We start from the raw sequence: 26,197 nt of genomic DNA, 5'->3' as shown, positions 1-26,197 counted from the left end.
GAGCAGCCCCTTTAAATAATGGAACAGGAGCTGCAACCTCGCACACTCCATAAAAACATGGAACACGGACTCTTCCAGACCGCAGAATTGCAGGCAGCCTGGGAGCCCATGAACCGACTTAAAAATTTATTGCACGGGACTGCTCCGTGCACCACCCTCCAGACCAAGTCCCCGATGAATAGTGGGAGGACTCCCGTGTAGAGTGCCCTTCATCGGGGACCCCCGCCTCCTCCGGATGGCAAGATGTTGCGCCACGGCATGTCCGGGTGGCAGACAATGGCAAAGTTCAGAGTGTGCAGGAGCAGCCCGTATAGGAAACCCCTCCGCGCAGAATTGAAAGGCACGGAGGGGATTTTCCTGAGTCAGCTCAAGTTGTGAGGCGCCGGCTCCCGAGGGAGGTTCCGGGGTTTGGCCCAGGATGACTTGTTTCCACGTCAAAAAGTTCACAGGTGTTCCAACGATGGACCTTAAATTCCAGGTCCGAACTAAATCTTGAAGGGTGGAAGATGTCTGTGCTTGGATTTTTTTAATATATGTAACAATGGAACCAAGTAAGTGCAGCCCCTCCCAGCTGGAGGACGGTGGAGATACGTTGGGTGATGTCAGATGCTGCACACAAGTCAAGATGGACGAGGATGGATAATTTACCTTCGTGACGATCACAAAGGACGTAAGTTGTGACTTTGATGAGAGCCGTTTCGGTACTGTCGCAGGGGCGGAATCCTGATTGGATGGATTCAAACATGGAACTGCAAGTGAGGTGGGCAATGGTTCAAGGAATTTGAGAGGAAAGGGAGATTGGAGATGGAGTGATAATGTGCAAGGACGTAGGGTCAACATTTGGTTTCTTGAGGAGAGGAGCGACAAAAGAAATAAAGCATAAATTAAGAAAGAAAGACATGAAGGAAGGAAGGAAGGAAGAAAGACATGAAGGAAGGAAGGAAGGAAGAAAGGAAGGAAGGAAGGAAGGAAGGAAGGAAGAAAGAAAGAAAGAAAGAAAGAAAGAAAGAAAGAAAGAAAGAAAGAAAGAAAGAAAGAAAGAAAGAAAGAAAGAAAGAAAGAAAGAAAGAAAGAAAGAAAGAAAGAAAGAAAGAAAGAAAGAAAGAAAGAAAGGAAGGAAGGAAGGAAGAAAGAAAGGAAGGAAGGAAGGAAGGAAGGAAGGAAGGAAGAAAGAAAGAAAGAAAGAAAGAAAGAAAGAAAGAAAGAAAGAAAGAAAGAAAGAAAGAAAGAAAGAAAGAAAGAGAGAATGATAAAAAAAGAGGAAAGGAGGAAGGCTCGAGGGGCTGAATGGCCTACTCCTGTTCCAGTGTAACAGGCTCGAGAGGCTGAATGGGACTCCTCCTGTTCCTGTGCAACGGCCTCGAGAGTTTGAATGGGCCTCCTCCTGTTCCTGTGTAACAGGCTCGAGGGGCTGAATGGCCTCCCCCTGTTCCAGTGTATGAGGCTCGAGGGGCTGAATGGGCTCCTCCTCTTACTGTGTAACAGGCTCGAGGGGCCGAATGATCGGTTGCTCTGTTCCTAAGATCTAACCAACCTTTGAGACCTCAACGTCATATGAGTTCACCAGCTGAAGACCCCGTGACCTGTTTAAGAGGCGGGGCCGTGTAGCTTTTTGTATGACAGTCTAACACCGTGGGGACAGGGGGGGGCACGGTGATACAATCCAACCCAGCCCCCGTACAAAAACCTCGTTCACCCGTGTCTCGGAAAATCAGCAGAAGAACAATGGCAATGGGCTTGAACATTAACCCTGGACCATGGAGGGAACATGTCCCGTGTATAGTCCACCTTCAAAACCGAGGGTGCCTTTGTGAAAAAACTCATCATTTTATGTCATTCTACGTGAACACCGGTCATTCGTCAACCCCACCCCCACCACCGGTGTCCTGGGGCCAATATCTATCCCTCAATCACCATGACCAAAAAATGATGTGGTCATTAATTGCATTGTTGTTCGCTGGAACTTGCTTTGTGGATATTAGCTGCCAGGTTTCCTGCATTACAGCATCACTGCATTGGTTCCAGGAACGGTGCAGTGGCTCTAGGCCTTTTGGCTGAGAGCATTGGCGCAGAGTGATCCTTGACTGGTGCAGGGTGACCTCTGGCGTTTGACAAAGAATTGTAACGATTGGAACGATTGGACACGAATAAATAAAAAAAAAATCACTGCATTGGTTGTAAAGAGCTTTGGGGCATCTTGAGGCCCTGAATGGCAGTGTAGAGAATGCTTAAAGGTCGACTTTTATCTGTTTGTGCTCGATGGTGTTGATGTAACGTGGTCTTCTGCCGTGGCTGGCACAACCGTTAACTTTGGAACAGGCACCAAACTAACGGTATTAGGTAAGAAAAGGGAAATGTTCTCTCTAAATTCATGTCCAGGTGTGGGAATTTCTAACTGGTCGCCGAACCGGACTGTTTGCAAAGTCAGCGGGTCAATTCGATCTGTCTCAATGCCGGCGAGTCCATTTGTCAGATTTGTGCAAAATTCGATGCCTGGGACAGCATTGAGTTACAACGAGCCTGTTTAAACCACGGTTAAAACACCAATAATTCACTCTATGTAAACGCAGTACAGCTGGAGACGGCGGTACTACTTGCTTAAATACAAGGGTGTGGAATCAAACGTGTTCTGAACGCAAATTAACAAATCCCGCGCTAGACCACAGCTGGAGCACGGCGCACAGATTAGGTCTCCTTCTTGATACAAGAGATATACTTGCATTGGATGAGTTTGAGAGACGGTTCACCAGATTGATTCCTGGGACGAAGGGGTTAGCTTATGAAGAAAAGCTGCGCGGGTTGGGGCTGTACTCATTGGAGTTTAGATGAATGAGCGTTGATCTTATTGAAACATATAAGATCCTGAGTGGGCTTGACAGGGTACATTCTGAGAGGATGTTAACCCTGGTGGGGGAATCCAGAATTAGAGGGCTACGGGGAAAGGATGGGGGAGATATACTAGCTGAGGTGCTCTTGCAGAGAGCCGGCACGGACACGACGGGCCGAATGGCCTTCCTCCGTGCTGTACTATGATTCTATGAAAAGAGATGCATAGAGGTAAGAATGGAATCGCACAGATTAGAGTAGCATCCAATGTTTAGCATGGAATCATGCAGATTGGCATGGTATCCATCGTGCACATAATGCACTCATACAGTTTGGAACGGGATACATAGTACAGGTTAGAATTGGAAACAGGGCTGACCCCTTTTGAGAGGGTGCATTGTCACCGTGCTAACGACAAGAGTTACTTCGGACAAGGCACGAAATTAACAGTTCTGGGTGAGCCAATTATCTTCCTCCTCTCTAGTCTCTCTAGCGAACGGTAGGTAAATCATTTACCCATGATAAAAATACTTCCTTTTGCAAGACGCGCTTCATGGAAGTGTTCCAGGAGAGGCCTCAAAGGCTTTCAGTTGGAAGGGAACATGTTCCGCGGGTCTGTTCTTAACTTAGAGTTGAGCATCCTGCAAGCAACATCCTCTACTTCGGCGGAGGAACCAGGTTAACAGTTTTGGGTAAGGTAACTGTGGATTTCTGTTCCGTCTCTCGTTCACAATCTAAGTCTAAACGGGATTGAAAAAACGGCTGGGATGATGTTCAGATATTTGATATATAAAAGTGTTAAATGACGAGGAGAGGTTGCAAAGTAAAGGCTTGTATTCCTAGAATGTTAAGGATTGATGTAATCGAGGTGTTTAAAGGAGTATATAGTGGAGATAGAGATACATTATTTCCTCTGGGATGGGGGGGCTGTGGTCCAGAATAAGGGGGCAGAGGGGGCATCACTTTAAGTTAGAGCGAGGCCGTTCAGGGCTGATGTCAGCAAGCATTTCTTCACACAAAGTTTGGTAGACACCGGGAACTCTCTCCCCCAAAAATGCTGCTGAAGCTGGGTGTCAACGAAAATTTCACAACTTAAATCGCTAGAATTTTGGTAGGAAAATATATTAAGGTGTTAGTAACAAAGGCGGGGAGATGGAGGTAATACATCGGTCGGCCGTCATCTAAATGCATGCTGGAACAGGCTTGAGGGGTTGACTGCCACCTCCTATCCCTATGCCTCACATGTTCCTACATTCCTATAAACTTTACGGGTCATTGGCGGAGCCGACACCCTCACAAGCTCCACTGGAACCGACCTAACGATCCGGACTCTGGGGGAGTTTTGCAACAGCCCCGTACAACTGTGTACTGCTGGTGAAGCTTACTTTGGAGGTGGGACAAAGCTGGTCGTTTTAGGTAAGTGAATAGATACCTAATCCCAGCAAAGTTGATAAAATTCGCGAATTTATGCGGGTGTTGGTGAGGGGTTGGGGGAGATTAGGTGAAAATATAGAAACATAGTAAATTCATTTCTACCCTTTAGATGAGAAACTCACGCGTGCCGAAGTCATCTTCATTGTAGGAAAGGAGATTGAAATTCTCTAATATATACAGAACAGTCTTCAATATAGATGCAAACAGAATTATTTAACGTGGCCCGCGAGAGCTGGCCAAGAGAAAGAGTGCAGACATAATATGATTTTCCGTTCTTCCGTGCACAGTTCTGGTCTCCATATTCTGTACAATAGTATGTAGAGACACCTGGGAAGGTGATAAAAGTGACAAGGATGTTAATGAGAGGTTCTAAAAAATCAAGAAAAACGGACTAGACTGGCAGCGGCAGTCCAGAACGAGGGACATCACTTTATATTGGAGCCAAGCCGTTCAGCGCTGGTGCCACACAATGGGAATCGGGAACTCTCGCCCGCGAAGATGCTACTGATTCTGGGGGTCAAGCGAAAATTTCACAAATTAGATAGCCAAAATTTTGTCAGGAAAATGTATTAACGTGTTTGGGAAGCAAGGCGGGTATTTGGAGTTAAGATATAGGCCAGCCGTGTTGTAAGTGAATGGTGGAAGAGACTCGAGGGGCTGACTGACCCCTCCTGTCGCTATCCACCACCCTTTGTTCCTACATTCCTATAAACTTTACGGGTCATTGCTGCTGCCGACACCTTCACAAGCTCTACTAGAACCGAACTAACGATCTGGACTCCGGGGAGTTTTGCAACAGCCCCGTACTGCTGTGTTCTGGAATGGAAGCTTACTTCGGAGGTGGTACAAAGTTGGTCGTTTTAGGTAAGTGAATAGATAACTAAACCCAAAAAAGTGATTAGAAATCGCGAATTTATGCGGGGGGTTGGTGGGGCGGGAAGTGAAAATATAGGACCATAGTAAATTAATTTCTACTCATTAGATAACGATGAGAAACTCACGGGTGCAGTAGTCATCTTCACTGTAGGAAAGCAGATTGAGATTGTTTTTAAACATACAGAACAGGTCAAGAGAAATATTACTGACAAAATGTGATATTCCGTTAATCTGTGTGCAGTTCTGGTCTCCATGTTATAAAAATATGTTGTCGGGGCACCGGAGAAGGTGAGAAAAGTGAAAAGGATGATAATGAGAAGTCATAAACATCAAGATGATCAGAATAGGCTTGGGGACCTTCCTCTAGAACAGAGAAAGCAGACGGATGTCCAGATAAGAATATGAATTACGTTTGATGGGGTCGGCGTAGAGAAGTTTTTTCCACTTGCGGGAGAAAATAAAATGCAGAGGCCATGAATAGATATAGTCACTAATAAATCCAAGAAGGAATTCAGGAGCAAATTCTTCCTGCGGAGAATTGTGAGAATGTGGAACTCGCTCCCACAGGGAGTGGTTGAGACAAATGTGATAGATGCATTTAAGGGGAGGCGAGATTACATATTACAATGGATTGCATAGGATATAGGGCACAGACACAAGCCAATCGATACGAACAGTCCATGCCGGCGTTTATGCTCCACTCGAGCCTCCTCCCATCTTTTCTCATCTAAATCTATCAGCATAACCCTCTATTCACTTCTTTCTCGTATGCTTATCTAACCTCCCCTTAAATGCATCGATACTATTCGCCTCAACCACTCTCTGTGGTAGCGAGTTCCACATTCTCACCACTCTCTATGTAAAGAGGCTCTTTCTGAATATCCTGTTGGATTTCTTGGTGGCTATCTTATATTGAATGCCTCGAGTTATGTTCTTCCCCACGTGGAAATAGTCTCTGTGTTCCCACTCTATCAAAACATTTCATAATTTTAAAGACCTCTATTAGGTCACCCTCAGCCTTCTTTTTTCAAGAGAAAAGAGACCCACCCTGTTCATCCTTTCCTGATATGTCTACCCACACATTTCTGGTATCATCTTTGTAAATCTTCTCAGCACCCTCTCCAGTGGCTCTATGTCATTTTCGCAATATGGGGACCAAAACTGTACGCAGTACTCTAAATATGGTCTAACCAAGGTTCTTTACAAGATTAGCATAACTGCCTTGGTTTTCCATTCTATACCTCTATAAAAAAAACCACGAGGGAGTAACAGATAGGTTAACTGAGGAATTGTAGTAGGAGGCTGGAGTGGTGCATAAACGTTGGCATCGACCTGTTGGGCCGAATGGCCTATTCTCGTGCTGTAAATTCGATGTAATTCCGTATATTTACCATTGACCTTAAGCGGTTAAGGGATTCACAACATTTAGAAGTGTAGTGAGGGGAAACGAGGATTGTGAGTTAGATGGGGTGGGAAACATCAGCTGAGATTCCTAGTGCAGGATAAGCAGCTTCCAGGCGCTGCATAAAGGAGCATTTACGAACATAAGTACATAAGAATTAGGAGCAGGAGTCGGCTATTCGCCCCTCGAGCCTACCCGACCATTCAAAAAGGAGTTAGATGTTGTCCTTACTGCTAGGGGGATCAAGGGGTATGGCGAGAAAGCAGGAATGGGGTACTGAAGTTGCATGTTCAGCCATGAACTCATTGAATGACGGTGCAGGCTCGAAGGGTCGAATGGCCTACTCCTGCACCTATTTTCTATGTTTCTATGTTTCTATTCAATGAGATCATGGCTGATCTTCTACCTCAACTTCTCTTTCCTGCACTGTCCCCATATGCCTTGATTCACTTAATATCCAAAACTCTATCGATCTCTGACTTGAATATACTCAAAGACTGAGCATTCACAGCCCTCTGATGTAGAGAATTCCAAAGATTCAACACCCTATGAGTGAAGACGTTTCTGTCCTCATCATCATCTCAGTCCTAAATGGCCAACCTCTTCTGGATTTAAAGTAAACATGTGTGCAGAGGTTGGTGAATGTTAATTTTGGGAGGAGCATTGAGAGAAATCTTGCACATGTTCCCTATTTTTAGGTTATTAAATCTATTGGACAGTGTTGGTGAGCTAGCGGATCTGTAGAAGATGAGGCTTTCATGGGCCGAATGCCCTTTCCTCATTCAGCAGAACGATGCCGGGGCTAGAAGTGTTAAATTATGACGACATGTTGCACAGATCAGGCTTGACGTACCTAGTGTATTGAGGATTAAGGGCTGATCTACATGAGGTGCTTCAGATGATTAAATATTTGATAAGAGTAGATAGAAAGGAACTATTTCATCTGGTGATAGAGTCTAGAACAAGGAAGCATAGCATTAACATTACAGCTATAGAATCCACGGGTGGTGCCACGGAGAATATTTATAACAAGGGCAGGGGAAATCTGGGCCGCTGTACCCCAAGAAACTTTTGAGAATATGTCAATTGTAAATTCGAAGTCTGAGGTCGGTAGATTTTTGTTAGGAAACGTATAAAAGGTTGCAGAATACAGGCGGATTGATGGAGTTAAATTCAGATGAGCCATGATTTAATTGAATGGCGGAACAGTGTCGAGAGGCTGAATGGGGCCTACTCCAGTTCCTGGGTTGTTATGTTCTTTTCTTCCGAGGTAAATATGTTCCTTTCGTCCTTTGTTACTATATCCCTAAGCTCGCCCTTAGTATGAAGGGCTCCCTCAGAACACCAATCACAGGTAGGTAAGATGTTTTAATACAAGGCTTTACCTTTGTGCTCTGCTGATATTTACTATTACGGAACTAGTACCAAGTTGGCTGTTTTAGGTATGGTTACGAATACAAATGTATAAATATCTATTTGTTTAACTGGCTTTGATAGATATATAGTCATCGTTCCATCTATCCACCTATCCAACTTTCTGACTGTCTGTCTGTCTGTCTACCCAGCATTCTGTTTGGATACTGTTTAGCGCAGTGCGGCGGGTATAGCAACCCTTTACATTTTGGAGAGGGGTCTACGCCAATGATTTTGTGTGAGTTAGAAACAAATTGAATGAAGCAAGGTTGGACGCTCACATCTTACACGATGAATTTATTTAATAATTAGGAAGAATTCTTCAAAGGAGAAAATATTCCAGTATTGCCAGGACTTAACTGTGGAAAATGAAAAAATGGTTGACACATTGATAGGTAGACAGTATTCGAATCGCTGTTCGTTTTAATTGCAAACCTCCCGTTTCGTTTATGGGTTCAGGTTAGCGTATGTTTAGCTCATGTTCGCCAAGGACCAACATAAAATATTAACGAGGGGGGCAATGAGTATTGCCAGGAGACTGATGAGGAATGTTTTTGTGATGTGACAAAATGATGTGGGAGCGGGATATGGCCAACCATTGCATTTTGGAGTTGGCACTAAGTTAACGGTTCTGGGTGAGTAAGATATTGGCCAAAATGTGTCAGTTAACAGCTAGTAATGGGGCTCAGGAAACACTGAATCTGTCGACTAATGTTCTCTCATCAGTTGAACGGAAAGGGAGACAATATTAAAGATGGGAAAAATGTAAACAATGTATTAAGGAAACAAAAATGTCAATAACAAAACGTAAGGGAAAGGCTAAGTGTTGGTGGAACATAATAATGTAATAAATAGGAGCAGGAGTAGGCCATTTGTCCCCTCGAGCTTGCTCCACCATTCACTGATAACATGGCTGAACTTCTACATCAACTCCACTTGCCTGCACAATCCCCATATCCCTTGATTCGCTTAATGTCCAATACTCTATTTCTGTCTTGAATATACTCAAAGTCTGAGCACCCACAGCCTTCTGGGGAAGAAAATCCCAAAGATTCACTACAATCTGAGTTCCTCTTATATCAGTCGTAAATGTCTAATCGTTGATTCTGAGACTGTGACCCCTGGTTGTAGCCTCCCCAGCCAGGGGGAAGATCCTCGTTGCGTCTAACCTGTCAAACCTGTAAGAATGGTGTATTTTTCAATGAGATCACCTCTCATTCTTCTAAACTCGAGAAAATATAGGCCTAGTCTAATCAATCTCTCCTCATAGGACAATTCTCTCCATCCCAGGAATCAGTGTGATGAAGTGTCATTGCATTTCCTCTACGTCTTTCTTTAGGTAAGGAGACTAAAACTATACACAATACTGCAGGTGTGGTCTCACCAGGGCCCTATATAATTACAGTAAAACATATTTACACTTATACTCAAATCCTATTGCAATAAACTCCAAGTTACCATTTGCTCCCTTAATTCATTGCTATACCTGCACTCTAATTTTCAGTAATTCTTGTACAAGGACACCCATGCACCTCTGAACACCGACATTTCCCAAGTTTTCACCATTTTAACATAATCTGTTTTTCTATGTTTGCTACAAAAGTGGATAAATTCACATTTCTCCAAATTATATTTCATTTGCCATGTTCTTGCCTACTAACTTCACAGTTGGAGGGGGAGAGACAGCCAGGTATACATAGAGAAAGGCAGGGAGCAAAATTCAGACAGAACAGGGGGAGATGGGAAATTAGAAAGATACCGAAGGAAAAAGGCAGAGACGGAGAAAAAGTATCACAGAAAAAGACAGCGCGCAATATGGCGGGATAATGAGTGGAACAGAATACAAAATGAATGAACTGTGCTTATTAGTTGGGGTTTAGTGAGACAACGCATAACAAGTTTTGTTAACGATAGTGTAACATTGTGTTGGGAAGTTACGATTAACATTTGGTGATGGTACACATCTCGTGGCTGTCGGTGAGTGATACAGAACCATAGAGAATAATTTAGAGAGTATTGTTTTATTGAAATTTAAAGGCGCTAAAAATAATTGTGAGGTGTTGAATTGGTGGGGGTGGAGCGTGCTAATAAGGCAAGGGAATACATATTAAATGGTAGGACACTGTGAAATGTAGATGAACAGAGGGACCTTGGAGTGCAGGTCCACGTATTCCTCAAGGTAGCAGGACAGGTACATAAGGTGGTTAAGAAGGCGTACAGAATATTTGCCTTTATTAGCCGATGCATAGAATATAAGAGCAAGGACGTTATGCTTAAACTGCATAAAAGACTAGTTAGTTCACAGCTAGAGTACTGCGTGCAGTTCTGGTCACCACATTACAGGAAATGTGTGATTACGCTAGAGAGCGTAGAGAGGAGATTTACAATGATGTTGCCTGGAATGGATAATTTTCGCTATGAGGAAAGATTGGATAGGCTGGGTTTGTTCCCTTTGGAGCAGGGCCTACAGGGATGGGGCAGCCCTTATTGAGGTGTATAAAATTATGAGGGGCCGAAAGAGTGTGGATAGATAGGACCTATTTCTCTTAACAGAGGGTGTTAACATCAAAGGGACATGCGTTTAAAGTAATTGGTAAAAGATTTATAGGGTATTTGAGAGGAATCTTTTTCACCCACAGGGTGGAGGGCGTCTGGAACCCACTGCCTGAAAGAGTGATAGAGGCAGAAATCCTCAGCACATTTAAAAAGCACTTGGATGTGCACTTGAAGTGCTGCAACTTACAGGGCTATGGACAGAGAGCTGGGAAGTGAGATTAGGCTGGATAGCCCTCTGTCAGCCCGCGCAGACACGATGGGCCGAAATGGCCTCCTTCTGTGCTGTCAATTTCTATGCATGTATTCTGAAACCTAGCTACAGAGCCAATGGCCTGATACATGAGTATAAACCTAAACATGTTTATGTTCCCATTCCATTGATTTCTTCCTAGCCCTATAGAGAATAATTCCTGAAACAAAATCAGTGGGCTATTGGGAGTGTGGGAATCGATAAGTGATAACTGCCTAGGGCATCAGGGGCTGACTGACCTACTCTTGTTCTTAACATTCCTTTATTGGTTGGTGATAGTGGTGAGATAGTGGGACAAACTGGTCCCAATAGAGTCAAAATATTTAGAATGAAGATTTGCCGAAGATGCGAAGCACTATATTTGATTAAGGATTTAAGAGGAGTTGAGAAAGAAAGTTATGTTTAACCTTGGCTATGATTCCTTAAGTTTCCTCATCTGGTTCGGTCCTGGCTGGAACATTGTGTCATATTCTGGGCACCATGCATTAGGGCCTTAGAGAGTGTGCAGAAGAGATTTACTGAAGAAGCTGGGATTGTTCTCTTTGGAGCAGAGAAGGTTAATTGGAGATATAATAAAGGTGATGAAAATAATAAAGGGTTTGGATATAGTTAATATTCAGAATCAGTTTCCATCGGTCGAAGGGCCGATAACCAGTGGACACAGACTTAAGACAAAACAACCACAGGCGAGATGAGGAGACTTTTTTTAAGCAGCAAGTTGTTTTGATCTGGAATGCAGTGGCTGAAAAGATGGAAGGAGCTTCCATAGTAACTTTCAAAAGCGCAATTGGATGAATACTTGATGGGAAACACTTTCGGGTCTAAGATAAAAGTCAGGGCAGTGGAACTAGTTGCATAGCTCTTTCAAAGTGCTGGCACAGGCCATATGGGTGCAATGGCCTCCCTTGGTGCTGCACCATTCTATGATTCTATGTCTGTTTACGAGGCACACGTGTAGAGTTGGAAATACATGAATTAAGATGATGAAATCAATAAACGTCCAGGAGAGCAGGAACCCTGCCTTTTCTCATGAGGTTTTAATGCAAGGGTTTATCACTGTGTTCTGGCAACCAATATCACTTTGGAAGCACTACCAAGTTGGTCGTGAGAGGTGAGTCGAGAAATATTAAGTCAACTCAGAAAATGCATGCATCAACATTGCTAGGAAAGAGGGTTAAGGTTGAGGGACCAATGCTGAAAGACTGTTTGATTAGATTGCATTCAAGGTATGATTGTGACACGGCTATTGAACAGAGAGACAGATAAAATCGTCAAGACTGATTCTGCAATTGTATCTAAGGACACACGATTAAAAAAGGGGGTATTTCTCACGCTTAGCTTATTATGGACACCCAAACATCACCGTTATCATTCCCACATATATCCTGCACCACTTTAAAGCCCAGCTTAGTTTTGTTACTGTGCTGAAACACTGTGCTCTGGCAGCTACGAATATTTCTTCGGTGATGGGACTAAGCTGACAGTGTTGCGTGAGTTGAATATTTAAAGCAAAACGATTGTATTCAAAGCTGTTTATAGATTTCAGTTTTCAACTGAAACAATGCATTAGAAAATAGATCATTTCATCCCTACTTCTGAAACAAACATTTCAACTCAGCAAACCAAATGAATATTAAAGCCAAGCTTGGCTGTGAAAAATAATAACTGGTGACTTCAATGTAAAATGTACAGATAAATATTTTAATTTTCTCACAGAATAGTTTAAAATGTTGTAGAATATTCATTTCTAAAAATGGATATAATCGTTGTTCCAAATAAAACAAAGGAAACATAATACATTGCATAAATGCCTTATAATTCACAGGAACTTTGCATTCGGTCCAATTGATCTGTGCCGGTAAACATGCTCCAGAAGAGCTTCCTTCCAGCTCGACTTCATTTAACCTTTTATCCATTTTTTCCTCTAGTGTTTATCGAGCGTTCCCTTAAATGCCACTATGATATTCACTTTAACCACTCTCTGTGGTAGCGAGGTCCACATTCTCACTACTCCTTGGGTAAAAATTGGGAAATGTTGGTGGTCAGAGGGACCTGGGTGTCCTTGCACACAAACCACTGAAAGTTAACATGCAGGTACAGCAAGCAATTAGGAAAGCAAAGGTATGATGGCCATTATTACAAGAGGATTTGAATATAAGCGTAAAGACCTCTTCATGTAATTATATATGGCCCAGGTGAGACCGCACTTGGAGTATTGTGTACAGTGTTGGTCTCCTTACCTAAAGAAGGATATACTTGCCATAGAGGGCGTACAACGAATGTTTAGCAGACTAGTTCCTGTGATGGGGGTATTATCCTATGAGGAGAGATTGAGTAGACTAGGCCTACATTCTTTCGAGTTTAGAAGAATGAGAGGTGATCTCTTTGAAACACACAAAATTCTTACAGGGCTTGACAGGGTAGCTTCAGGGAGGATGATTCCCCTGGATGGGGAGTCTAGAACCAGGGGTCAGAGTCTCAGAATTAGGGGTTGGCCATTTAGCACTGAGATGAGGAGAAATTTCTTCACTAAGAGGGTGGTGAATTTTTACAATTCTCTACCGCAGAGGGCTGTGGAGGCTCAGTCGTTGAGTATATTCGAGACAAAGATTGATAGATTTTTGGATATTAAGGGAAACAAAGGATATGGGGACAGTGCAGGAAAGTGGAGTTGAGGTAGAAAATCAGCCATGATCTTATTGAATGGCGGAGCAGTCTCGACAGGCAGAATAGCAGACTCCTGCTCCTATTTCTTATGTTCTCATGTAAAAACTTCTCTGCTACATTAGTTATGCTGAATTTGTCAGTAACATAATAACGCCCTTAATATAAAGACTGGAATTAACAGCAGATTGCGTGTTCAGTTTTGCCTCAATGCACTCACTCCGCTCCGCTTGCACCTGTAGTTTTACAAAGTCCAGGAAATGGCCACCATAACTTTGGCCAGGTACAAAATTGCTCGTTTTCTGTGAGTCCAGAATTAATGTTTTTGTCGTTTCCAATAATGAGGACATCTTGCGTTTTTGAGACGATCTGACATGTTCAAAAATACATCATATTCCAGGCACCAGAATCAACTCGTTGACTTACATTGGCACACAATCTACTAGTACCTCGATTTCAACATTCTCCACCCATGTTTTCAAATCGCTCCATGGACTCGCCCCTCCGTATTACTGTAAGGTCATCCAGCCTTACTGCCCAAGCAGATCTCTGCACTCCAACAATTCTGGCCTTCCCTTCCTGATCGCCATCGCTCCACCATTGGCGGCCTTGTCTTCAGCCACCCGGGCCCTAAGCTCTTGAATTCCCTCCCAAGATCTCTGCCCCTCTTTCTGTCCTCTTTAGAATGCAACTTAAAATATAGCTTTTGGTCACCTCTCTCTACTGTCTCATTTTGTTGCCCGCTGTCAAATGTTGTTTGATGACGCTTCTGTGAAGCGCCTTGGAAAGCTTTACTACGTTAAAGGCTCTAGATAAATGCAACATGTTGCCGTTGTAGAGTGCATTATCGCTGGTTTTTCATCACAGAATGATACCATGCGATTCCAATTTTGAACATATCTCTCCCAACACGGTATATTTAAATTGTAAACGAGTTGATATTTTTCACACTGCCGTGTAGCACTGTGCAAAAATAGCTACGATACTTCATTTGTTGATGGGACCAAGTTAGTGGTTTTAGGTCGGTAAACGATTTGTTGCATTGTATTCATCGTACAGATTGTTTTATTCTTTCATAGGATTTGGGCTTCACTGGTAAGACCAGGGTTTATTGCCCATCCTGAATTGCCCCTGAGAAGGTGTTGGTGAACCCCCTTCTTAAACAGCTGCAGTCCTCGTGCTGAAGGTGCTCCCGCAGTGCTGTTAAGGAAGGAGTGTCAGGATAATGAGGCATCTTAAAATTCGAGATAGGCCATTTATGAGAGGAATCAGGAAGCCCTTCATAGCATAAAAGTGTAGTGGAAATCTGGAAATCTCCTCCAAAGGCTGTAGGTACTGAAGGGTCAATTAGACTTTTCAAGATTGAAAGGGATAGATTTTTGTTGGGTAGATGCAGGGAGGTTGAGTATATTCAAGACAGTTATGGATAGATTTTTGGATATTAAAGGAATTAAGGGATATGGGGTGAGTGCAGGAAAATTAAGTTGATCTAGCAGGTCTGCCATAATTTATTGAATGGTGGAGCAGACTAGTGGAGCTGAACGGGCTATTCTTGGTGCTATAGACTGTTTGGGTGTTGGCAGTTTTGTAATGGGAGTGTAACACTGTGTTCTGGAAACAGCGTTCAAATTTATTTTGGTCATGGAACCAAGCTGACTGTTATGGGTAGGTAAATGGAAAAAAGGTAATGTTAGTTTAATCTATTTGATAGTCTATTTTTATATACTGTAATTGCCTATTACTCTTCAGTATCTCATTTATCAATGAGAAAATGTTATATCTCATTATACCATGCTTTAAATATTGAACATTTTACGTGAAGCAAAAACAGCAGGGAACTGCACTGGGATATTTAAAGAAAGATGTTATGATGGGAAAGCATTCTTGTCTTTGACTGATTTGACTTGGATTTGGGAGGCATTTCTAAGATTCCCTCCGCAGGAGAGTCAGTGGGTAGAGTAGAATCCATGTTACATAGGATGACATAGCATATACAGAAAGAGGCCATTCGGCTCAATCCATTCATCCCAGTGTTTATGCTCCACTCAGCCCTCCTCCTGACTTTCCTCATCTAAATCTCTCAGCATAACCCTCTATTCCCTTCTCCCTCATATGATTGTTTAGCCTCCCCTTAATGGCAACTATAGTAATCGCTTCAACCAGTCCCTGTGATAGCGAGTTACACATTCTCACTACTCTTTGGGTAAAGAAGTTTTAACTGAATTCCCTATTGGATTTCTTTGTGACTATCTTATAATGTTGGCCTCCAGTTATGCTCTTCCCCACAAGTGGAAACATTTTCTCTATCCACTCGATCAAATTCTTTCATAATTTTAAAAACCTTTATTAAGTCAACCCTCGGCCTTATTTTTTCAAGAGAAAAGGAACCCAGCCTGTTCATCCTTTCCTGGTACGTATGCCCATGAATTTCTGGTATCATCCTTGTACATCTGCTCTCCAATGCTTCTATATTGCTTTTATAATATAATGAACAGAACTTAATGTAGTAATCCAAGTGTGGGTTAAACAAGGTTCATGACAGGTTTATCATAACTTCCCTACTTTTCAATTCTATCCCTCTATAAATAAACACTAGTGCTTGGTTTGATGTGTTTGTTGTTAGAGGAGACTGCAGACTCTAAACCTCGTGGTCTTTTCTCAACCCATACTTGATGGGCTTCTGAACAAGAATACGAAAACAGTTCTGAGATGTTATCGCATAGAATGTATAATTATACCTATTTTCCTTAATTTGGCTTTACGTAACCGTCATCTGCCTCTATCAATATGACATACACATTCCCATTCTGAAGCATATTGTTGTTAAACATGTTATGATTAAAGTCCTAAAAATGTGATCTTCTGGAGTGAATGTCCATTGTTGATAATTGCAGTTGGTGGAGTCTTTTACCAAAGAGTAGATACCAATCTTGTTGCAACCAATTAGATTCATATGTTTTCGGATCATAGAACCTTACAATACAGAAGGAGACCATTCGGCCCATCTTACCAGTGCTGGCTCTTTGGTACAGTTATCTATTCATCCTCGTCCTTTCCACATAGCCTTGTACTTTTCTCTCTTTAAAGTATTTTCCAATTCCCTTTTAAAATTAATATATTGAATCTATTTCCACCATCCTCTCAGGCAGTGCATTCTCAACCATAATAAATCGCTATGTAGTCAAATGTATCTGAATCAAATCTCTAGCTGTTTTGCAATAAAATTAAATCCATGTTCTCTGGATTAGAACTCTCCAAGTGGAAACAGTTCTCCCTATCTATTATAATAAAAGCCTTTATGACTTTGAACACCCCTATTAAACAACCTTCACTGCTTTATCGAGAACAATTCCAGCTTCTCTAGTCTCTCTACATAACTGAATTTCCTCAATCCCTGGTCCTATTTTACTAATTCATTGCACCCTCTCCAAAGCCTTCATGTCCTTCCTAATGTTTGGTGCCCAGAATTGGAAACAAGGCTCCAACTGTGGCCTGACTGAGGCTGTTGATAGTTTTACTACAGGCGTGTAGCAATGTGCTCAGCTGGGAGCTCGATTTATTACTTTGGTTTCGGAACTAAGCTGAAAGTCCTAGGTAGGTAAATGAGAAACTACCTCAGTATGCAATGTTCACCTTCTTTCCTTGCTTCGTAATTGCCCAAAACTCTCAAACCTAGACAAATACTAGAAAATGTGGAAAAAGTTTGCACCTTATAATGTACAATTTGGAAAAGCAGAGTTGTGAACCAGTCAGGTTACATGAGGAATTGTTCATTTTTTTCCCAATGTTTCTCCCAAAGGAAATTTAATCAAGCTCTAAATTCTTCTGTGTACTTTATTTAAAATTTGCAATAGTTGAAAGCACTTATCTCCATGGTGCAGACTGCATACAGAGTTGAATCACATACAATTAAATAGAGTTTACAGCATCGGAGCAGTCAATTTGATCCAACAGGTCGACGCCTGTTTATGGGTGTTTATGCTCCGCACGAGGCTCCTCCCATGCTATTACTACATCGTTATATTCTTTTCTCCCTCTGGTGTTTAGGTAGCCTCCCCTTAACTGTATCTGTGCTGATTCCCTCAACTAGTTGACATTGCACATTCCCACTGCTCGTTGGCTAATATAACCATCTCCTGTTACTATGTTCCTATGGTAACCGATGTAAACGTTGTCAACAATCATTAAAAGGAAACTACATCCCAGATAGTTTGTTCCAATCAAACATAGGTACAATTGAGATGAACTTTCATTCCCTGGAGCCGGTTCCGCCATTCAATTTGATCATGGCTAAGCTGTATCTTACCTTCATCTACCCGCCTTTTGTTCCAGAACACTTAATCATTTACTCAACAAAAAAAATGATTGCATGTAATAAACACAGATATAACCTAGTCAAGGCTGTACAGTTTAGGATATCAGAGGGAAAATTCACCCAGTCTCCCTTCCTGAACATAAATAAAATGGGTTCAATAGTGATTGGGGTTAGATCGCAACTGAAAAACTGTTGAGTTATAAATTATAAGAGGTCAGTAACAAGCTCGAAGCAGCTTAACAATTTCACTATCTTCCCGCTTTATATTCTCATTTAATCAGGGGAACAAGTTACAGTAGTGTAACACAACATAGAATCATTAGGCCACCATAGTTATAAGTCAACAATGTAGCATTGTGGATGGAGCAACTAACTATGATTTTGGCCCTGGTTCCAAATTAGTAGTGTTCGATAAGTAGAATCAAAGCATCCCTCATGTAACCTTCTGTATCTAAAGCCAATTTAGTTGTGCTGTTATTCAATGATATTACACGCTGGTTCAATACTGCAGAAAGCAACATTTCTGAGTCAACTCCCAAGATTTTCGACTATTTTCCGTTATTGCCTAATTATTGCAATGATATTAATGTTTATCTCGCAATAGTGTCGTCCGTGACTCAGTGGGTTGTTGGTTCAAGTCTCACTCCAGAGACAAAAAAATTCTAAGCTGACACTCCAGTGCATAGCTGAAGGACTGCTGCACTGTCAGAGAGGCAGTGCTGAGGGAGGGCTGCACTGTCGGATGTGCCGTCTTTCGGATGAGGCATTAAATCGAGGCCGCGTCTGTTCTCTCAGGATCATGTAAAAGATTCCCCGGCCACTATTTCGATGAGGAGCAGGGGTGTTATCCCCAATATTTATCCCTCAAGAACATCACTAAAACAGATTATCTGGTCATTATCACATTGCTATTTGTGGGAGCTTGCTTGATTGCAAATTCGTTGCTGCCTGTCCTACTTTACAACAGTGACTATATTTCAAAATTCTATATTTGGCTGTAACGCAGACATTGGTCGTCATGAATTCAGGTTTTTCTTCCACTCTTTTTTATTTCAGCAAGATGAAGGTTGAATACAAGTTAGAAGGATAAAGCAGAGAAGGTTAAGGGGAGATTGACCAGTATGGTAACAGGGATGAGGGTTCAGTTATGTGGAGAGACTGGAGAAGATGTGGTTCTCCTTGAAGCAGAGAAGGTTATGGCAAGTTTTATCAGATGAGGGGAGGGAGGAGGCTCAATACCAGCACAGACCGGTTGGGGCGAATGGCCTATTTCTGTGCTAAAATTAATTGCAATTCATTGTGATATCCCCACCAATAACTCGTTACCTCTAGGGGAGAGATGGACTCTGACTAGTTTTTGTATACGGTTGTAGCATGGTGCTTCGGGATATGAACAATATTTTGGAGAGGGCACGAAACTAAGCATTTTAGGTGAGTAGCTGACAGTACAAGAGGACAGATGGTCCTAAGTGTGTGGTTGTTGTATATGCGCAGTTCTCTAATTGTTGGGAAAGATAGCCGATGAACGCAATAATGTGTTTAACATGCAAGAGCATTGAAGCCGGCATTAGAGCATTGTTATGAAAGGTAGATGGGGGCTCCCTTTCCTCTGTAACCCCCTCCAGTCCTACAACACGTCCCTATCTCTGTAACCTCCTCCAGTCCGACAACCCTCCCTATCTCTGTAACTCCTCCAGCCCTGCAGTCCTTCGAGATCTCCGCTCTCCTCTAATACTGGCCTTCTGCACACCACCCAAATGTAATTGCTCCTCCTTTGGCTGCTACACTTTACAAAGGCACAAAAAGCCAAATAAAACCGAGGTAGTGAAACCTAAACTGAAAGAAATAATGTACCATGTAATTGGCTGCAACAGTGCTGTTAAAGTGTTAGAAGTACAAAACATTCAGAATATACGGTTGTGTAAAGCTCTGGTTGCACCCCATCTGGAGTACTTCATTCAGGAAGGATATATTGGCCTTGGAGAGGGGGCACCACAGATTCAGCAGAGTGATACGGCTGCAAAAATGGAATAATAATGAGGAAAGGTTGTATCGCCTTGGCTTGTATTCCCTTGAGCATAGATGATTGAGGGATTATGCAATTAAAAGAAAGAAACACTTGCATTTATAGGGCGCCTTTCGTGACCACCGGACATCTTAAAGCACTGTACAGCCAACGAAGCACAGTTGGAGTGTAGTCACTATTGCAATGTACGAAACACAGCAGACAATTTGCTCACAGCAAGCTCCCACAAAGAGTAAGATCATTTGTTTTTGCTATGTTGATTGATGGATAAATATAGGCCAAGAAACCGAGGATAAATGCCCTGCTATTCTTCGAAATAGTGCCAAGGGTTCTTTTACGTCCACTTGAGAGGCCTCGGTGTAACGTCTCATTCGAAAGACGGTACCTTCGATAGTGCAGCACTCCCTCAGCACTGCACTGGAATGTCAGCCTAGATGTTTGTGCTCAAGTATCTGGAGTGGGACATGAATCCACAACCTTCTAACTCAGACGTGATAGTACTACCCATTGAGCCACAGCTCAATTGAGCTGTTTTAAGAAGAATAAATGATTTGTTAGAGTATATAGAGAGAATTTGTTTCCTCTGGTGGGGGGAGTCGAGAAGAGGAGAATGAATCTTAAATTTAGAGCCAGGCCATTCAAAGATACTGTCAGATTCACTTCTTCATTCAAAAGGTCGTGGAAATTGGGAACTCGCTCCCTCAAAAAGCTGTTGCGGCTAAGCCAAGTGACAATTTCAAAACTGGGATTGTTTTGTTTTAGTTGAGTAAGGGTAGGAACGAAGGGGAGTAAATGGGGATAAAATACTGATCATCATTGACCGAATTAAATGGCAGCACTAGCGAGTGTGTCACTGACTAGAGGTCATCAATTCAAAATCATTGGCAAAGTATCTAGAGAGGAGATGAAGAGAATTCTTGTCCCTCAAAGCTCTGTTGTATTCTGGAACATTCTATTTGAAAAAGTGGTGCAAGCTGATTCCATCAATAATTTTGAAATAGAGTTGGACAAGTACTTGAGGATGAGGTGAAAAGCAGAAATGCTGGAAATACTCAGCTGGTCAGGCAGCAACTGTGGCAGCATACGTTTCTTATTGATGATCCTTCGATAGAACTTGAAAAAGTTGGAGGTGTAACAGGTTTTTAGGCATGTGTCGGGGCAGGGAAAGTGGGAGGGGAAGGGAAGGTCTGTGATAGGGTGAAAGGCAGGAGAGATTAAAATACAAAAGGGACGATGGTATAAGGCAAAAGGAGATTGTAAAAGGACAAGTAATAAAAAAAGATAAATCTAGAAGAAGTGTAAATGGGAATGGCAGAATCATCAACAGATGCCATGTGATACAATAGGGCAGAGGTCATGATCTGAAATTGTTGAACTCGATGTTGAGTCCAGAAGGCTGTAAAGTGCCTAATCAGAAGACAAAGTGGTGTTCCTTGAGCTTACATTGAGCTTCAGGTATGAAGCTGAGGAATTTACAGGGTTACGGACTAAAAGCGGGAATGTGGGACTAAGGACTGCTCTTTCAAAGAGCCTGCACAAATATGACAGGCCGAATGGCCTCCTTTGATGCTGAACAGTTACATGATCCTATGATTATCACAGGCTCAAGGGGCTGAATGCCTCCTCCTGTTCCTATATCCCTATACCTTATTTGCACTGGCTTGACATTACTTGACGCGACTTTGGAATCAAAAACCCAATTTCTAGGTTTGAAGATGACACCAAACAGTAAATATCGAGGAGGACTGCGACAAATTACAGGAATACTTTAATGAATTTGTAGAATGGGCATATAATTAGCAAATAAAATTAAACACAGATACATGTGAGATATTGCATTTTGGTAGGAAGTATAAGGAGGTCATACATTACTTGCAGGAGGCGAGTCTGGGTGGGTTAGAGGAACAAAGTGATCTCGGAATACAAATGTTTCACAAGGCCAGACAAAAGTAAACAAGGCACTCGACATTTTATCTACAAGGATACAATTGAAAAGTAGTGAAGTTATGTTTAACAGGTATCGAAACCTTGTTAGATCACACTTGGAGTACTGCTTTCAGTTCTGTTCGATATTTTAAAGAAAGGATATAGAGGCAGTGTAGAAGGCGCAGCAAATATTGACAAGCATGTAACAGAAATGCGAGGATATGCTTATTAGGAAAGGATGAATAGGCTAGGTCTCTTTTCACTTGAAAAAAGAAGGTTGTGTGGTGAACTAATTGAATCTTTAAAATTATGAAAGGTTTTGATAGATTAGAAACAGATAGAGAACGTTTCCACTTATGGGGAAGAGCATAATTAGGGGCTATCACCAAGATAGTCATCAAGAAGTCAAATGGGGAATTCAGCTCAGTTATTTCCCCAGATAGTGGTGAGAATGTGGAACTCGCTACCACTGAGAGAGATCCAGGTGAACGGTATAGATGTATTTAAGGGGAGGCAAGGTCAGCATATGAGGGAGAAGAGAATAGAGGGTTATGCTGACAGGGTTAGGTGTGGAAAGAGGGGAGGAAGCTCGAGTTGAGCATAAACAGCTGCATGGACTAGTTGGGCCGAATGGCACGTGTATGTGCCGTGTATCCAATGCAATCATATGTAATCCTCTGGTTACTAACCCACCTGCTACTGGAAAGACTCAATCCACAGTCCCTCGATCAACCCCTCATCATATTGAACACTACTACTAAATGTTCCCTTAAACTTTTCTGATCTAAGAAGAACATTCCCAACTTCTCCACTCTCTCCACATAACTGAATTCCATTATCCATTGTATTATTCTGGTAATTCACTTAACCTACATCAGTTATTGAAGGTTGGCATGCAGGTACAGCAGGCGGTGAAGAAGGCAAGTGGCATGTTGCCTTTCATAGCTAGAGGATTTCAGTATAGGAAAAGGGAGGTCTTACTGCAGTTGTACAGAGCCTTGGTGAAGCCAAATCTAGAGTATTGTGTTCAGTTGCTAAGCTGAGAAAGGACGTTCTTGCTATTGAGGGAGTACAGCGAAGGTTCACCAGACTGATTCCCGGGATGGCACGATTGACATATGAGGAGAGACTGGATCAACTGGGCTTGTATCCACTGGAGCTTAGAAGAATGAGAGGGGATCTCATAGAAACATATAACATTCTGACGGGATTGGACAGGTTAGAGGCAGGAAGAATATTCCCGTTGCTGGAGAGTTGCAGAACCAGGGGTCATAGTCTAAGAATAAGGGGTAACCCATTTAGGACTGAGATGAGGAGAAACTTCTTCATTGAGAGAGTGGTTAACCTGTGGAAATTTGTTGACGCCAGTTCATTAGATATATTCAAAAGAGATTTACATATGGCCCTTACGGCCAAAGGGATCAAGGGGTATGGAGAGAAAGCAGGAAAGGGATACTGAGGTTGAATGATCAGCCATGATCTTATTGAATTGAGGTGCAGACTCAAAGGGCCGAATGGCCTGCGCCTGCACCTAATTTCCATGTTTCTATATTTCTATGTTGCTCTGCTCCAAGGAGTACAATGCCAGCTTCTCCCGTCTCTCTATGTAGCTGTAGTCCCTCATCCTTGGTACCATTCTTGTAAATCTCCACTTAACCTTCTCTGCTCTAAGGCAAACAATCCCAGCTTCTCCTGTCTCTCCACATCATTGAAATCCCTCATTCTTGGTACCGTTTAGGTCAATCTCCTCTGCACCCTCTCCAAGGACTTGACATCCTTTTTTAAGTTTGCTGCCCAGAACTGGAAGCAATACGTTAGCTGAGCTCAAGTACCAGCTTTCCATTTGCAATTAGTTGCAATATAAACATCAGAAAAGCATTTACGTAATTGCTCCCACCAGAAATAAATATAATTGAGTTGAAAATTCACAGAAATATGGTAAATCCAACAATGGCTGGATTCATAGTTTTAATACAGGTGGCAGTCACTGTGCTACTATAATGCGAATTACTTCTTTGGAGACGGAACCAAATTTTCAGTTTTAGGTAAGTGACGATCAAGTTACTATCTTTTACTGGCTGCTTTTCATAACTTCGCTATCCGGTCTTAATCGACAAGTCATGTATGACGTTTCAGGCAATGCTTTGATGTGTGGAGAGGATTAAGAGGAGAGCGGGGATAATAATTTCGCGATTTGTGTTGGTAGCTGATGAGAGAATGCGAGCTTGTGAGATGTCTGCGTGTCTCCAATACTGGCCTTTTGTGCAGTCCCTACTCACATCGCCACAAGATTGGCCGCCGTGCCTTCAGCTGCCGAGGCTCCAACTTAGGAATGCTTTACCTAAATCTCTTCGCCTCTCTCTTCGTTTAAGGTGCACATTAAAACGTACATTTGTGAACAAGCTTTTGATCACCTGTCACTAATATCTCCTTATATGACTCAATTTCAAATTATTATCTGTTTTGCGCTCGCTTGGGATGATTTACTACGTTCATGGCGCTATATCAATGCAAGATTTTGTTTCAAATCACTGAGTTAGGGCCCAGCTGGAGTTTTGTGTCCAATTTCTGGGCAGCAAACTTTAGGAAGGAGCCCAAGTGCTTTGATAGGGTGCAGAGGGGATTTACCAGAATAGTCCCAGGAATGAGGGATAGTTACAGAGACTGGAGAAGCTGGGGTTGTTCTCCTTAGAACTGAGACGATTAAGGGGAGACTGACCCAAATGGGACCATTGGTGAGAGACTTCAGTTATTAGGAGCAACTAGAGAAGATAGGATTGTTCTCCTTAGAGCATAGAAGCTTAAGGGGAGATTGTTTTTGCATTCATAATGTTCTTCTAAAAGAGAGAGCAGTTCCCATTAAAATACAATTGTTGGGACCAAAGTTAACTTGCGTTCAGGCCCTTTGGAAACAGTTTTTCGACAGATGTGTATCACGGTGCCCAAACCACTTTGTTCTATTTCGGCGATGGTACCAAGCTAACAGTTCTAGGTAAGGATGCAAAGTTGTCAACCTGCATTTATCATCTGCAGCTTGAGCGAGAGCACCATTCTCAGGATATTGCTTGTGTTACATAGAAACATAGAAAATAGGTGCAGGATTAGGCCATTCGGCCCTTCGAGCCGGCACCACCATTCGATATGACCATGGCTGATCATGCAAGTATTTCATTTAAGATTTTCAGTGGTAGAACTCTTGATTCGAGTCAGAAGGCCGAGCGTTCAATTGAGCCCCAGAATCCATGCCGAGACTTCTGGTTACCAGCACTGAGGGAGCGTGCACTGTCAAAGGTGCAGGACTGAGGGACTGCTGCACTGTTGGAGGGGCAGTACTGAGAGAGCGTTGCATTGTCGAAGGGGCAGTACTGAGAGAGCTCTGCACTTTCGGAGGCGTTGTACTGAGGGCGTGCTGCACAGTCGAATGTGCCATCTTTTGGATGAGACGTTAAACTGAAGCTACCTCAGCCCTCTCAACAGAACATAACATACACCAGGGCCAATATTGAATGAAGAGCAGGATAGATTTCCTGGGCTCATGACCAGTATTTCTGCACCAACCATGATCACTAACAAAAGAAACAGATGGTCTCGCTATTTGTCACATTGCTTTTCGTAGGATCTTGCTGTTTGCAAATTAGCTGCAGCGTTTTAACATTAACACATTGACTACACTTCACAAACTACCTCATTGTCTTGAAATTCGGCATGAGGTCGTGAAAGACTGCCACAAAAGCAAGCCTTTCTTAAAGTTCCACATTCCCAGCATCCCCCCCACCCCCCATTCACGAGCCCTGTGTCAAGAAAGCAGAGACTAGAGTTTTTGCAGCATTGATTTTAAATGCCACACAGCTGAGTGATTGTTATATTTAACCGGATATGTTTTACTACAAAGTCGTGTTTTGCTAAGGTCACTCACATTCCAACACCATATCTTATTTTAGGGATGGGATTCAATTGACCATTGTGGACTATTCAGAGTCTGTCAGTTGAAAGCCTCAGAATGGTTAAAGTACGGAAGAAAGCCTTTCGGCCCATTGAGACCGTGCCAACTATCGGCTCGTCTCACTCCCCCGCCCTTTCCACATAGCCCTGCAATGTTTTTCCTTCACGTACATACCCACGTCCCTTTTTAAATTTAGGTGCCCCACCACTCTTGCAGGCCGTGCTTTCCAGACTTAACCACTCGGTGCATTAAAAAAAAATTCTTACGTCGCCTTTGGTTCTTTTGCCAATCACCTTAAATCTGTGTCCTCTGGACCCTTCCGCCAATGGGAGCTGTTTTTTTTTATCTACTCTGTCCAGATGCCTCATGATTTTGAACACATCGGTCAAATCTCCTCTCACCCTTCTCTGCTCCAAGGGGAACAAGCCCAGCTTCTCCAGTCTATTCACGTCACTGAAGTCCCGCATCCCTGGAATCATTCTCGTATATCTTTTCTGCACCTTATCTGAGGCCTTCACATCCTTCCCAAAATGTGGTTCCAAAATTGGGCACAATAATCCAGTTGT

General features: G+C 42.6%; 1 protein-coding gene across 1 annotated transcript in view; it reads left to right on the top strand.

The window, feature by feature from the left end:
• LOC139275702 (T cell receptor beta chain MC.7.G5-like) overlaps positions 1 to 26,197 on the top strand; it is a gene marked incomplete at its 5' end in the record, with an annotated part of 162,264 nt that overhangs the window by 120,804 nt on the left and 15,263 nt on the right. Inside the window, one exon of the mRNA XM_070892878.1 lies at positions 4,207 to 4,242. Within this exon, the coding sequence (XP_070748979.1) occupies positions 4,207 to 4,242 (36 nt within the window). The remainder of the gene's footprint in view (positions 1 to 4,206; positions 4,243 to 26,197) is intronic.

This window comes from Pristiophorus japonicus, chromosome 11 (genome assembly GCF_044704955.1).
Source record: "Pristiophorus japonicus isolate sPriJap1 chromosome 11, sPriJap1.hap1, whole genome shotgun sequence".
Classification (NCBI taxonomy): domain Eukaryota; kingdom Metazoa; phylum Chordata; class Chondrichthyes; family Pristiophoridae; genus Pristiophorus; species Pristiophorus japonicus.
Note: the sequence above shows the minus strand (reverse complement) of the source record. Positions and strands in the feature narration are given on the sequence as shown.